At 48.2% G+C, this 15,882-nt stretch overlaps 1 protein-coding gene across 27 annotated transcripts in view; it reads right to left on the reverse strand.

Annotated features, from left to right (window-relative positions):
* CACNA1G (calcium voltage-gated channel subunit alpha1 G) overlaps positions 1–15,882 on the reverse strand; it is a 146,504-nt gene that overhangs the window by 65,055 nt on the left and 65,567 nt on the right. For all 27 annotated transcript variants that reach the window (XR_006016725.1, XR_006016726.1, XM_042032425.1 and 24 more), the window contains exons 11-13: positions 2,533–2,684; positions 1,818–2,003; positions 585–699 (exon numbers count right to left, since the gene is read on the reverse strand). Coding sequence is in view for 25 of the 27 variants with exons in the window: in XM_042032425.1 (XP_041888359.1) it covers positions 585–699; positions 1,818–2,003; positions 2,533–2,684 (453 nt within the window). In the remaining 2 variants the exon portion in view is untranslated. The remainder of the gene's footprint in view (positions 1–584; positions 700–1,817; positions 2,004–2,532; positions 2,685–15,882) is intronic.

A 15,882-nucleotide genomic window follows, 5' to 3' on the forward strand; every position in this document is an offset into this window, starting at 1 on the left:
CCACAAGAGGATAAATCCCTTCTGAGCCACAGAAGACCAGAGGACCAGAGTGACTGTGATTCCTAACCACCAGCAAGGACCCTGCGCAAAGTGCCCTGACCATCCCCCATGTCCAGGGACAGCCATAAGGGAGGGTAACATCACACTGGTCAGACCTTTCCTTTGGTCAGTCAAAATGACTAAAAGTCCTCCACAGATCCCAGAGTTACAGGGCCCAGAGCTGCTAGGAAAAAAAAACCCTGCACATATCAGCTATAAACCAGATTCCATTATTTGTCGAAATACCACTGCAAATGGTCCTGATCTCCTCCTTTCCAACCTTTCCCTCTACATTTACTTTCACCCACCCAGTCCATCTTGTGTGCAAACACAAGAGCCTCCTGCCTTGGCAGCCCCTCCTCACCAGGATTCTGATTTGGTCTGGAAAACAGTCTGAAAGCCCCCGTAAACCTGCACTTGTGGTTCTGGGTTATCTCCTTTCCACGGCATGGAGCTTCACTAAGCTCCATCAGATGCGTTGGGAAACAACCCCAGTCTCTGCAGTCCCAAAATGCCCATCAGCTGTGGCATTTTCCATTTTGTACCTGGAAAACAGTGACGATGGCCCAGAGCAAGGAGTCAAAGTTCTTCCTGTCGGGCAGAGTGTCACCATCCCGCTCCGAAGCAAACTTACAGCCAAAGAGGTGCATCCCCAGGATGCTGCAAATGACAGGAAGCAGGGGCTCAACAATGGGACCACCACACAAATCAGTAATCACACAGCAGGGTGACCGTCTCCTGATTTCACCTGGGTAATTCCTTTATATGTTTTTTTTAAAAAGATGGATCCTTTGTTCGCTGAAAAACATGCCTTGAGATCACGCAAACCAGTTGTGAATTTAGGTCAAATCTGTCAAGGAGTTTCAACCAAAAAGTATGTCTGCTCCTTATTTTTCTTCTGCTTCATTTTTTGTTAGTCAAAACATTGTCTTTCAACATTTTCTAAACAAAATGTTTTGACTTTCTGTTTTGCAATGACACATTTTCAGCAAAATATGCTTCAATTGAATTAGGAAGACAAAAAGGGTTTCTGTGAAATGCCTGAGTAAGACATATCAGGGGACTCAAAACAGCTTTTTCAATTTTGACAGGAGAACAGAATACCTTTCATTACGGATAGGTACTAAAGGAATAATCTGCTTTTCCCTGCTGTCTGCCAGTAACCTGAATAATCAAATTATTTACAGCTCTACTGAGCACCACAGCTGCAAATGGCAGTTTTGGAGTCTCACTGGAAGAAGGGACATTATCCCCTGGAAGAGACTGGCTCTCTTCAGCCTTCCCAGTGCCTGCATTGCTCAAACACCACAGTTGGCTGTAGAAGGAGAAAGGCTCCTCTCAAAATCTAGACCAAAATCTAAAAATACAGGGCTACGCCAACCCTGTTTCTAACATTTCTACTTGTCTGAAGACGAGGCCATGAAAAAGCACAAGCACTGCCACGTCTGACATTTTTTTAGGAACATCATCCTCTCCTTGGCAATATTTTTAGTACCAGGCTTTCGGATAGTTGGTATGTAACAGGATTGCTGTCTTGGGGTGATGTCAAGGAATCATCCAGCCTGAAAGATTTTCTTTGTAAACCATTTTGCAAAGACAAACGTCTCATTGGGCCAACTGAGAGAATTTAGGGCAGCAAACCACAGCCAGCAATGCTGTTCCTGGGACCATTCAGCTCAGCTGTGTCTTGGTATGGACTCTGTCATCTCCTCATCCCACCACAGCATCCCACCTAAAAACTCAGAGCAACCTCAGGACAGGGAATTGGAAGTGCTCACCTAAAGATGAAGATGAAGAGCATCAGCAACATACAGAAGGTGGCCACGTTGTCCATGGTCTTCATGAGGACGACAAGCTGGCGTTGCAGGGCTGGCATGAAGCGGACCAGCTTCAACACCCGCATGAGACGAAAGGTGCGCAGGACCGAGAGCCCCCCGCCCTGCTGGCCCACGATCTCCCACACGCTGAGGACAAAAAAGGTCAATGCAAGGTGACAGAACAATGCCTTGTGCAAAGGCCCGGAGGAGAGAAAGTGAAGGGAAGGTGAAATGCAGAGAGAAGAGAGATAGAAAGTGGGCAGAGATGTGCTGCCAATGCCTGCGGTGATCTGGACTCTGTCCAGGCTTGCAAAGAGCAGAGCCCCACTTGAGTGTCAAAAATACGCCTGGAAATCAGTGACTGCAGCTGCAGGGGCAATTATAGCTTTTGCATGTGCCAAAAAACCAGAGATACTTAATCAGGGACTGGTTGTGCCATTTGGATCCCAGGCTGTCCCAGGACATCGGGACTGATAGCTTTCTGCTTGGGCCTCTCTCTAAAATGACCATAAAATCATCCCAAGATATGTATTAGCAATCATGTCTAAGTGCATTAATTACAGAGGGAAGTGTAAAGTGTCACAGGAAGGTATTTATGCCAACTCTCCATTACTTTCTGTTTAATTAAACAGCTAAATGAGGAGAAACACACATAAAGAAAGCTCAAGGTTTGTACCTAATCACCACAATGATCCCATCAAAGATGTTGTATGGATTCTTAATGTAGCCAAAAGGACCATAAACAAGGACTTTCAGCAGCATCTCCAGGGCAAAGAGACTTGTGAAGACGATGTTGCTGATCTCCAGGGCATTGGTAAGTTCCTCTGGCTGGGGAAAGAAGAGAAGGAAATTGAGGAAACAAACAGCACAGCACCATATCCAAAAATCACATGTGGAAACACAACAAACCCCAATACTGCAAGTGTGAGAATACTGATGCTAATGATGTGGTGAGAAAATGGCAATAGCTCACTCAAAGCCCAGGAGATGGAAGGAAAATACTTTCAGCGTGTTTAAGGTTTAGAAGTCCATTGTAATTTCAGCAGGTAAATCCAGACATGGACTTCACGTTAATCAGAGCTTTAGTACCACCTCAGGAGGTTTAGGCAGAAGTGGCATGTACTGAGGCTTAAGGCTCTGACATCCCCCACACTGATTCTCCTTATGCAGAAGGGAAAGTCGGGCCATTTTCTCACGTAAATATCCCTTTAGGGCCTGTCTTTTTATTTAGTAGCTCATCAAAAGATTTGAGCTAAGATTTTTCAAAAGCAGAGATCTGAGGTGATATAACCAGGATGGCTCAAAAAAAAAAAATCTCATTACTCAAAAAAAAATCTCATTATCAGGAGGCCCCAAATCTGCAACAGAGAAAGGACCTGATCCTGGCATTCCAAATGGGCAATCTGAAAACAGAGGTATGAAAAAACCCCAAAAACTTAACAAACACACTCCTGGTAATCTCAGACCTAAATTAATACCTTTTATGTTTTTTTAGCACGCTGCACAGAGGGTTCCCAACAATGCCTGCAGATGCCCAGCGCCGCGCTTTTCCCGACGGGTGGGCGGGCATTATCGGAAAACATATGGCAGAAGACAAAACCCGGTGGTGTAGTCTGTGTAGGACCAGTCAGTGGCAAAGACAGGATCCACATATCAGATCCCTTCTCCCCGTTCAACCCCAACACATGGCCGTGGCTGCACCTTTCTGCTGCAAGGCTTCATTAAAATCAGGAGCTGACGCTGTGCTGGCAGACGGTGGTGGGGTCACAGCAGCAGCGCTGAGGTGGCGCGGGGCAGTGGGCTGGCACAGCTCACCTCACACCTCACACACAGCGGCTGCGAGGCTCCCCTGGGGCAGTTTGGCACTGGCTGGTCTAAATCCCCACTTGTGGCTTTAGATGCCTGGACCATAACCATGGTGGGTTATGGCCAGATGTGCACGTTCACAGCAGCCACGCTATGAGCAGAAGACAATGTGCCACACATGCAGTTGACTGCACCTTCCACTTACATGAAACACATTCATGACTGGCCAAAAACTTCCTGTGACAGACCAGGAGCTGCCACACCACAGCACAGGCTGTAGGGTTTGACTTGAGGTCACCCAACCCTGACACCATGAGAGCAGAGAGCTCAGGGACAGAGTCAACACTTGCTCATCCGTGCCTCAGAGCCCCAAAAAAACTACGGTGACCAAAGGGTTCATAGATACATGCTGGGGAAAAAACCCACATAAACCCATGCAGGCATTTGAATCTTTGTTTCCAAGGGTCAAACTACTCAGGCCCAGCCTTTGCAGCTCAAGTTCCTCCAACCCAGCTTGAGGGTAGATGGGGACCCAAATTGGTGTGGTGTTATCTCAGCACAGTAGTGAATCCCTGAGGACTTGCACAGATATTGGAAGGAGCTTGCGATGACACAGGATAGCAAAGGGGAAAACAGCAGCATTTAAAAGAAAATGTAATAAAAAAGAAAAAAAAAAGGTGTTGAACACAACTTGTACCTCAAATATCCTTGCTGAAAAACAGATCCCTTGGCTAGAGCTTGCCAAACACACCATGCACACAGCCCAAATCACCTGCTCACTGATCTACAGCTAAAATACAAATGCTGCGGCTCCTGATATTAAATTCGGCTGTGGTTTAATGCCGTAATACCTATGGGAACACTCAGACATGGGGTAATAAATAGGCCAAGAACTTATATGTCAAGTTGTACCTCAGGACAATTTGCAAGAGCTGCAATTCTACATTACTCACAAAAAAATGCCAACTCATTCATGAGTGCCCCAGCGCCGAGGCAGGCTGTGCTGTTATCAGTACCGCAGTGATACGGCTGGAAAGGAGACGTGGTTCTGGAAGCTTTCCTTCTCATCCATCAGCACCACTAACCTGGACTCTGAAGGCTGATTTCCACCCTCTGTTCCCCCTCTGCAATGGTGCTGTCAAATCTAACTGGCCCTGCAGGCACAACCCAGTTAAACCCCTTGCCCAGCATCTCCCGCACCCACAACATCCCTTCCTCGTGGGGGCTGACATGGAAAACCCAACAGCACTGGAAGGGTTGACATGTTAGTAGCATGGATTCATGAAACTTTGGACTTCGGGTACTTTCTGGTCAGAGATGTTTTTGGAACGTGCAAATCCAGATGGGAGGTGCTGGCAGGGCATAGCTGGGTGATGTGGGGAGGCAGAGGGGGAGCAGCACTTACACAGAAACTCTCCCAGGACCCCCGGCACACACTGGAGGAGCCATGATCCCTCTGGCCCATGAAATTTCCCTCCCAGACCACCCAGCTCAGGAGATATCCAACACCCAAATAGCCCTGGCACTGGCTTGGGAATGCTATGGGACACAGCAGTGACAAATCCTTCTGCCTCCCACTGCTTCACCCCAAAAAAGCTGCCTGCCCCCCCACTCCTCCTCCACACACTCCTTTTCACTTCTCTTGCACGAAACAGGTTTTATTAGCTGAGACACTGGGCAGACATAATAAAAATGAAGAGTGGGAACTCCTGAACCAGAGGTGAGAATTAATATCCAAAAATCTAAGATTAGTGGCCAAACTGGGTTGAAATAGAAAGGGAAGACTTCCCTTTCATGCATCCAGGAGAAGAGAAGAGTCTCCAGAGCAGCCTGGAGCTCTGCTGGGGTGGGCAAGCTGAGCATCTACTGGAAGCACACCCCACTCTGACCTGGCTGAAATCAGCTGAGCTATTTTCCTTTGGGAAACTACACATCCCTAAACAGTTGAGATGGGGCGATGCAAATTACTTGGGGGATTTCAGAGCCATCTGTGGAGCAGAGCAGCCCCCCAAGACCCTCAGTCCCACTCAGGGGTCCCCAGGGCAGCTCATGAGTCCCCTGAAGCAGCTCAGCATCCCTTTCAAGGGACACAGAGCTGAAGCTGGTCCATGGGGCACCCCTGCCATAAGCACCACTGGGATTTATTTGTACCAAGAGAGGGGGGCTGTTATCATGATCCTGCCCCGGGGAATCCCAGCCAGGCAGTGGGGATTCAGACCCTTCTGAGAATGCCAGATATGGGATTTTCATTCAGCCACAGATGTATATAGATAATAAGATTATTTATAAGATGCTTCTACTCTAGAGAAATCACAAATATGTCTGAGACCTCTTTCCTGAGACATCATTACAGTACAGCAGGAACATGATTTTCTCTCCCATGGGAATTGAAATTATCATCCCATCCCAAAAAGGAATTCAGAGTTTCAGACTTGGCAAACTAAAACATTGCACAAAATCTTGGAGGCTCTACCCTCTATTTCAGTCCCCAATCCTTTATCCCTTGTGCTCTGTACTGTAAATCAACCAAAATTGAAAAACATAAATAAAAGTCAGCTTGAAGAAGAACATGGAACTTTTTGTTCCCCAACTGTCCAAAAGGACATTTTAAACACCTCAGACAACATATTCCAATAAAGTTGGGGGGTTTTTGAGGCCAGTTCACTGAAACTGCTCCTTTCCCATGAACAGCTTCAAATGTGATAAACTGCCATTTTCTGACAATAACTGTCTCATCAAAACACTATCGACCAGCTCTAGACATGATGTACCTGAGAGAGTCACTGACTCCTGGCACACAACCAGCTCCATGGATCCTCGCTGGGCTGTGAGGAAAAGAGCTGGCAAAAATCACTCAGATTTTCTCTCTGAGGGCCACAACACAGCACCTGGGGGAAGTAACATCCTTCCTTTCACTAAATGATATATTGTGGGGAAAAAAAAACCCTCCAGGATCACCCTAAAAAAAGGACATTTTTCAGGAAGCAGAACTTGAGGTGCAGAGCCTGGGGTTTCTATCCAGCACAAAGCCTCTACCCACCACCCCCATTACAGCACAGCTGCCACAGCCTCAGCTTCTCCATTAAAAGAAGAGTCTGCTAATTCTCTCATCAGTAGCAGCAGTGCCTAATTAAAAGGAAAGCATCCTATGATTAAACGAGCAACACCCAGAAAGAGCGAGATCCAAGCATAATTCAGCTGTGGTACAAAACGCCGGCTCTGCCACCAAGCCCTCAGTAAATACCAAATTTTGTTTCCAGGACATCTCGCCTTGCTGGACACACAGACGTGTTGTCCTGGATAAATCATTCCCTGTTAGCCTTCTGTTTGTGTAGTGTCGATTTGTTGATGTACCAAACAGCACATTGACAAGTTGTGGCAGCACATGAAATCAGAGCAGACAGGGCAGTGTCGCTCAGAAAACACCGCGCAGCATCGGGGGCGGCGGGAGGATGCGAGCCCTGGGCACACACCCAGACCTGACCCTGCCTGGCAGGGGGCAAGCATGGCAGCCAGGAGGGCATGCTCTCTGCACCCTGCCTGGAGGATTCAGGCAGGGCCGTCTGGCACCAAGCAGGGCACTGCCAGGGGGGATGGGAGGAGGCAAGGGAAGGTGTCCCCAGAATGCCTCAAGAGGTGTCTCAAAGGTGGACCAGCACCTTGCCCTTTTTTGGCACTCAGAAATAGGCTGTAATGCATTTCTTTATTTTTTTCACCCTATTTTTAAAGCTGAGTAGAAGCTCATGAGCAAGATTTCTGATGGCAGAAGGAACATGTTCCATTTCTATGTGGGCACATGCCACTTCTCCCTACACACAGGGCCCCAAGGTGTCTGCTGAGCAAGCGAGGCTGCGGGCACTGCGTAGGGAAGAAGGTGAGGACAGGAGCTGGGGCCATGAAAACTGCAAGCCCTGGGGCCTGTGTTCCCCAATTTCTGAAAAACAAGCCCCGCTGCTGGATGAAGTGCAACCAAGTGCCCTGGCAGGCAGTGCCCAGAGCTTTCAAGGCTTCCAACTCCTGCCTTCCTCCAGCTGAGACCCATGTAGGGCACAGGCTCTTCATCATCATCATCAGACCTGCACCCAGTGCCATGGGCATGACTGGCACAGATCCCACACCCCCCTTGCCCAGACAACGAGCTCTGGGATGCAGCCAAGCCTGGTCTTGCCCAGCCCCTGCCCCTGGGACACCAACACAAAAGAGCAGAAGCACCCCAGTGTCTTTCCTCTCTATCTTTCTAACAATAAAACAGAAAAACCCCACAGCACAGAAGGAGGGATGGGACAACCAGCCAGGAGGCAGATCACTCCTGATCCCAAGAGACATCTTTGGGATATCACTCTGCTTCCGTGAGCAGATCCAGAAGACCGTGAAAACTTCTAACCCATTCAAACTGCTGCAAGAATAAAACCTTTCTGAAATCATTACCATGGCAACTAGGAAAAATAACACAGAAAGAAAATAGCGACCTCAGCTATTTCACAGGAAACACCAACCATGTTTTACTGACTCATCACTTGCAGATTCCTAATATCTATACATAAGAAAAAAATCAAATGGGTCACACAAAGATAGGATTTTCAACTTGACACTGCTCTGTTAAGATCCTCTCCACCCTCCACGTGGGTGCAGACACACACCAGGTCCACCTCAAAACAGGAGCCAGACCACAAGTCCTGGGGCAAAATGCAAGAAATTCTAACGAACAGAAGCAGCCCTTAATTAACAAAATGGGTGCCCTTTCTTTGCCCTCTCCCATGCTCAGTTCCCCATCACTGATAGCTGATGGCTGTGTCCTCACTCAACCCACAAGCCTTCTCCATGCACTGCCTTCATCACATCCACGTTAATCCCCCTGTATCAGTGCACCCACCGAGCCATGACCATCCAAAATACCACTTTGGTTCCCTTCAGAAAATACAGCTCCTGTTAGCCCCAGAGCTGCTTGCGACTTTATAAATAGAAACTCAATCCACGCATATTTTCAGCAGTGACATTCATTGTCTTTGGGGCTCCTTAAAAGGTATCAGGCTTTAACTATAGTCCTGGGTCCAGCACTGCAAACCTGAGCCATGCTTAATCAGGGTCTGATAGGCTTCCTCTACTCGTCCTTTGCCAAATTGCTTAAAGAAAACAATTCAGAAAGTAGCAGGATTGCAGCAGGTTTGCTCTGCTCCTCCTGGGGCTGGAGACATGGAAAAGGGCAGCGTGCTCGCTGCTCAGTGGGCTGGAGGAGGACTGCTGGGATGTTCAGGATTTATAGGCATTTATTATAAGGAAATGACTTTGACAGACAAGTGAACAAGTCCAGTTACATCCCTTCACTGCATGGGAAAGAAGGATTTTCTTACGGGCTGAATAGAGGCTGAATATTTCATGCCACGGCAAGTAATGCTGTAAGAAAGGGAGGAAAGCAGCTTTCATTTCAGAGAAATCAGAGCTGTCTGCACAGGAGGGATTCCCCTTCCACCACCTCTGCTAATCTCCTTGTCTTCCACCCAGCCTTCCCCATTCCAATCAACAAATGTCCCTTCCATCTCCACATCCGCAGGGATGTGGAAGGAAGGAACCGAATCCTGTGGACACGGCACCTCCTGGTGCAAGACCTTCCTCTCCAGCACATCTTTGTTGCGTAACCATGGCAAACAACTGAATTCTCTGGCCCCCATTGCCCATGGGCTGTGTCCTCAGGCACCTCCTGTCTAACTTGAGAGTGGGGTGCAAATGAAGGGACGAGCCCCAAATTAGATGGAGAATTTCATCAACCCACCCTGAAGGGACCTGCCACAAACCATTGCTGCCCAGACCCGTAAACAGACCACACCCCTCATCACCAAGCCCTGCAGCTGGGTTCTCTTTATCACTCTCACGAGGCACAGATATTCTTGCCTGAACTCCTTATCTCTCTCTGCTTGAGATTTCTGGATTAATATTATCCCAGAAAATGCAAGAAAAACATGAACTAGCTCATCCCTCTGCCCAGGTTTCGAAGGAGCTTAAGCTGAACAAAAGCTGCATTTCCACTTGGTCATACCTTGTAAGTACTTGAGATTTAAAACCCTCTATTTATGGTTAATCTAAACCAAGTTTGAAACTTATCTCCCCATTAGTACTTGAGAAGGGACCAGGGGGAGGGAGGGAATAAAAAGAGGGAAAGAAAAACGCTGTCACTGTAGGGCTCCTGCACAGTTCTGCTGAACCTGGGTTTCTGGTGCTGGTAACACTATCTCTAATGCTGACAGACATCCATGGGGGAAAAGCCGCTCGTTCCCTAACATCAGCAAAAAACCAATTATAACAAAGAGCTGAAATCCAGCAGAGATGAGGGAAAAAGCACTGGCTCCTGTCCCCGCTCCGGGCTGAGCAGGGTGGGAATGGGCTCTGTGAGGACACGAGTGGCAGCAGGGCAGAGTCGTGGGTGCTGACAGCATTGGGACAAACCTCCACCAGGAGAACCGGGGAAAAATATGGACTGATCCCTGGGAAAACACCAACAACCAGAAGTGCTTACAGATGAAAGCATTTGCTGGTGCAAGCTGAGGGTGCTCCAGATGCTCTAGCTGAATTTCCTGGCTCCCACCCAAGGGGAACAACCACAATAATCAAAGAAGGAACAGAGTGAAATGCCTGGCTATCTGCAGAGAGCAGCAATTTTTCATCCACGCAGGGATGAAGCGAGTTTTGAAAGCGCACATCATTTTCGCATTTCACCAAGCCAGAGTCTCTTCTCAACGCTGCCTGAGCAGAGATAACACGAGGGTATGGATGGCAACTGAAACAACAGCTGTAATGATAGGATCTAAGACAGCCTGAGTATTTCCAGCCTCTGAACTAAATTAACAGGAAAGGATTGACACTTACAGTTCCCCAACCAGGGAGCTGAAGAAAACTTTGGTAGGTGTCAAGGAATCTATATAGGCTCATCCTTAAAGCATGCAGAGAACTGATTTATCTGATAAAAATAAATACCCTTTCCAGCTGCATGAAATCTCATTTAATTTTCAAGTAATTCAGTCTCCAGAACCAGGGTAAAGTCTGCTTTGTAGGCACAGCCTATTTTTTAATGACTAAGAGGACCATGGCACCACTGTATTTTTTACCCCTGGAAGAGCTTCACAAGTGAGTCAATTAAAACATGGGAGCTCCTACAAGACCTCATAAACCCTTTAAATCCCCAAGAAGCAGAAGAACCCCATAAGGTCCATAAAAAGAATTACCCTCAATAACAAATAGAGAGCTGGTTTTGAAGTCAGTGATCCCAGCGATTAACAGGTCCGATGACTTCCATTAGTGTTGACTCCTCCAGTCTCCAACAACAAGCTATTAATAAGAGTAATTTCTGCATAAGCAGGAGCTAATTGAATACAGCACGTGCAAACCTATAGGGCACCTCATTTTCCTGCCACGGGAGTGCCCCTTGCAGCTGGAGTGCTGAGGAATTTAGCTGACAGTAGCTCCAAGCTCTACGTTGGGCAAAGCCACCAAGGCACTGAGGGAGGGAAAAGCCTCACTGAGCTGCCAAGGCTTTGATTGCTTGGCTAAGAGCAGCTGGCACAGGGCTGGAGAGATGTGTAATGGAGTTAAATAGAGATGTGGGATGTGCGCCCGAGTGGAAGTGGAGATACCTCTAGGAAGAGAAGACACTGCATGAATGTGGGGCCTTGGGAGCTCCTGGGAAGAGCCCAGGGCAGATGGAGGTTTTCCAAGGAAAGGCTGTCTCACTGATTCGGGGATGCACACACCTGTGTAAGTGCCCTTCTGAAACAAAGCCTAAGGAATCAGACTCACACGGGAAGCATCAAATCAGAAATGTCACCACAAAGCTGGGCTGTACCATTCAGCTGGAGTGAGACAGCCGGGGTGCAGGGTTAAGGGGTACAGCAGCAGTTTGCATCAGTGTGTGATGCAGAGAGCCCCTGGTGCAGCACCAGCTGCTGCCTGGACGTGGGACGGGTCTTTGAGTGCCTGCACTCGCAGGAAACAACTCAGAAGATGTGCAAAAGATACCAAAAATCTTTTACAAAACAAAAGGATTCCCTTCCTTCCTGACCTGGAGACTTGACACAAATCCATATGCATCAAAGAAGCCAAAATAGGAGTGTCCTGGACTGACCTGGCATGGAGTCACAGAGGCTGGAAGGGACACGGTGTTGTCCACGGCTGTGCTATGCAGCCAGGCAAGGGTGAGCAGCAACTGATCCCCAGATCTCCCACAGCCTCCTCAGGAGGTGAACGGGCCCTGGGCAAGATCTCATTTTAGCACACAGGGATGGTCAAAGGAGCAGCCTCCACATGCCTGACAAATCTGCAGCTGCCATCCACCAGCAGCAGAATGTTCAACTGGGCTTGAAACTGGTGGGGACTGGGATGCTCTTGACCACCAAGTCCTGGGAGCAAAGTACCTCTCATCCCAAAGACGCCCTTATCTTTTGAGGCAGTGCTCATACAGGGATCCAGACCTACTACTCTCCAGAGCTTTGGACATGCAAGCACCCCGAGACCTGCACCAGCCTGCCACATCCCCACTGCCCAGTTGCCTTACACCATTTCTCCGTGGAACAATCCACTTTTCCTCCTACATGGAGAAATCAATCAGTGGGTGTCATGACAGCTAATAATTTCCAGTCACCTTCTTCCCTGCACATTGAATTCAGGCAGAAGCAGAAGTACATAAATACCATTTAGGTGACTATTATTAATGCTTGAACCTGCAGCCTAATGGTTGCTCCACGCTGGCAGGTTTTCTAACCCTTCACCTCCCCTCTCCATCATCCTGGATACCTAAAAATTTCATGTTCTGTGATGCTGATTAAGACAACCCTCATGTTCTCGAGCCTTGACTGTTTACATAAATAGACACTTTAATGCATTTTGCCAGCAAGGTTTCCTTTGACTCCTTGGGACAGATGGTTGATATTTCCGTGCTGCAGCAGCTATTAGATCGTAATGTTACCAGTGACAACTCTACATCATCTGTACCCTTCTCTCTCCCCTGCAGCAGGATGCACCAGGAATTCAGCTTGAGATACTGCCATGGTCTTAGGCTGCTCCTGTCTCCTGCAGAAGGAGTTTGCCCACCTTTGCTTAGGGCACTGTGGCTTTGTGGATCCTTACAACACCCTGCAGGTAGCTGGGGGTCCTCCACTGGCTGTACTCATGCTGGGGGGGATGTCAGGCATCGCCTCATCCCACTTCCCTAAAGAACTGCCTCCCATGGATAGATAACGAGCTTTTCTCCTTAGGTGCTGTCCCAGAGAGTCATTCACCCTTGTCACCTCTCCAATTTGCTCTTAAAAATTAACTGAAGGTTCCCCGCAGGTCTGAACACATTTTTTTCTTCTTTCTTTCAGAGACACCAGGGTTTTAGATCAACCTAGATCCAAGTCCACACAAGATCCAGGCAGGGATTTGAACCCACTGCAGCTTTGGGGAGGCCAGTGAAGGACTCTCCAGTCTCTTTCTTGTTATGTTAACAATGGCAAAACACCGCAGAGACGGCGGCTGAAATTCAAGTGCTATTTAAACAAATGAATATGTAGGGTATAGTTCATACAATGCGAGTTCAGACAAGGAAACTCAGAACAGCCAGGAAGCTCAATATGAACCAGATTTTAAAAACAAAAACAAAACCCCAAAGCCCTTCCTCAAGGAAGCCCTTGCCGAATTCTTTCCCCTGCTGAGGAGTCCAACATCACGCCTCGTACTAAAGCCTTTGCTTTTCACTCCAAGAAAGGACTTGGAGGAAAAAAAGGAAAATAAAAGCAGCACATTATGGAACAGAGCCTGGCTTACAGCCAGGGCTGGGGGGGAAGCAGCACAGAAACCCTCTGGTTTAGCAGCACATTTTACTCCTGCTCTATGGCAGAACAATCTTTCGCAAAGCCCCAGCTGTTTGAACCCGCAGTGCTGCAGAGGCTCAGCTTCCCTAAGGCAAATCAGTCAATTGGTTCAACAGTGTATTTAAAATCCCCCCGAGTCTACCTTTAAATCACCTTTCTATTCCTCTATCCAAAGCTAATAGTTTCTACCTGCATTTTGCTTCATCTCTGTAGAAAAACAAGCTATTTAGCAGCCACGTTAATAATCCGTGGCAATCTGGTTGTCATTTCCCTGACAGAGAATTTCACACCGCTGCCCAGCAGCTGCGATGTGGCGAGTGCTGCGAGCACCTCACACTGCTCTGCCTCCCTCCCACTGCACCTAGAGCCAGAGAAGAGCAGGAGTTGGATCTGGATGGGTGGGGTGGGAAGGAAACACAGAATTACACCCGGTCAGGTGTACCTACAGCTCAGGCACGTGCAGGAACCACGTGGAAACAACCTGGTGTTGAGTGAGAAAGTCAGTCAGCTCATGCCAGAAGGAGCTAAGAGGAAATCCAGCTCTGGAAGCCCCAGCCATGTGATGGTAAAATGTGTGTTGAAAATTTACTATGGAAGGTGGCCTGTGGAAAAGAGCTTTGGGTGGAAGAGGAGCTTCATCTAGCAGCCCTGGCCATGGGTGCTCAGTCTGGCCAGGCTGACTGATGAGTGAGTGCAAATAAACAGCAGGAGGTTGGGGCCAGTGTTTCCAACACACTCCCAACTGCCACTCATCTTTATGTGCCTTCAGAGAACCACTGTCATCTTAAATATCCCAACCTGGCCTACTCTGGTTGCTGAGTCTGTTAAGCAAGGGACTGAAAGACTGTTTCGGGTCTCTCTAGGCTGCCTGTCCCAAGGTGGGATGTCAAACCTCCAGAGGGGCAAACTTTTCTCCCTGGTTATTATGAGGATCCTCATAATCTTATGAGGACCTTGAAGACGAGGATGCTCTGGTAATGCTCTGAATCCCAGCCAGCATTGCTGGGGACAGATGGGTGGACAGAAGCCTCTTCCTTCTCGAGTAACCTCCAGCCCGTCCTTCCTCTCAGAGAGGAGCAGCCCCTCTGCCAAGGGCTGCTGAACAACACAAGGTTTTGACATGACACCTTAAAATAGGCCCTTAAAATATTTACCCTAATATAGCCCACTGTGCCCAGGGCAGCATGTGGAAAGCCCAAGAGGTAAATATTGTCTAAATAAGCAGAGAGCTTAATATAGAAAGTCATGGAGTCAAGTACTCTTCAAGCGCCCTCATGTCTTTGCAAACATCAGTCAGTAAAGATAAATTTGACATGGTTGATCACTCACACTTTTAGGTAAGGCTCTTCTAAAAGAAAAAAAATCACGTTTCAGTGTTTATAATCTCTGCAGGAAGGCCCAGTCCAGCATTTTGCCCCTCTAATTCCTGTTCTCATAACTGTCAGATTATGAAATTGCCAACTCTAAGCCTTCTGAGGTTACAAAGAAACACCTCTCTGTTCTCTGCCGCCACTTCAAGCAGATGAACTAATAAAAACAAGCTCTGCTATTCCCTCCAAATGCCTGGGAGAAAGGAATCTGGAGCAGTAGTGGCTTCAAAATACCATTAAAGAAAGAAACCACCCACCGTGTCTGGAGTCCCCCCACGCTTACCAGCTTCCTTCACCCTTGTTACCCGAAAACCACACAAAAATCTGCCTCTTGTCATCCAGATGTTTGCTGGGACTCACCACTGGCCAGGGCAGAAACCAGAAACCCCCTGCCCTACTTCTCCCAAGGCAAAGAATTGAGGAGTTGTGTTGCACCTAGGGTGTTTGATGATGGGAGCTTGCTCAGCCACCCATCCCCAGTGGGGTGGTCCCCCCAGGTGGGAGTCCACACCAGCATCTCTCAAAGATGCCCCTGGTAAAGGGGAATGAGCTTTGACAATCTGCCCCTTGGGCAGTCACAGCAAAGAGATCAAGGATCTGTTTCCACCCTCCAGCCAAGGGAAGAATAAAAGTGTTTATTGGTTTCTGTGAACCACCTCCTCCCAGCTTCTTCCGAGATGATCTTCCCAAGATTATTAAATAAAGGTGGAATCACTCAAGCAGAGCTCCCACCAAGGGCAGCAAATGAAGGTGAAATCAGCAGGACTTTGGAGTGCGCCACTGTTTAATGTGTACTGAAAACAACAGCCAGCCAGACTGTGTCAGGGCCTCAGGGGAAGGTGCTGGCTGGAAGGGACACATTGAGCACAGCCACGTCTCCCCAGCACTTGGTCACTGAGGCATTAATGCCACAGGATGACAGGGGAACTGGGAGTCAATCTGCAGCCAGCACCGCTTCCACCGGGAGCTGGGGGAGAAACACCTCTGCATGCAACCATGAGCAACTCAGCA

This window comes from Corvus kubaryi, unplaced genomic scaffold (genome assembly GCF_017639235.1).
Source record: "Corvus kubaryi isolate FWS band 111438036 unplaced genomic scaffold, C.kubaryi_AGA036_p1.0 37353, whole genome shotgun sequence".
Classification (NCBI taxonomy): Eukaryota; Metazoa; Chordata; class Aves; order Passeriformes; family Corvidae; genus Corvus; species Corvus kubaryi.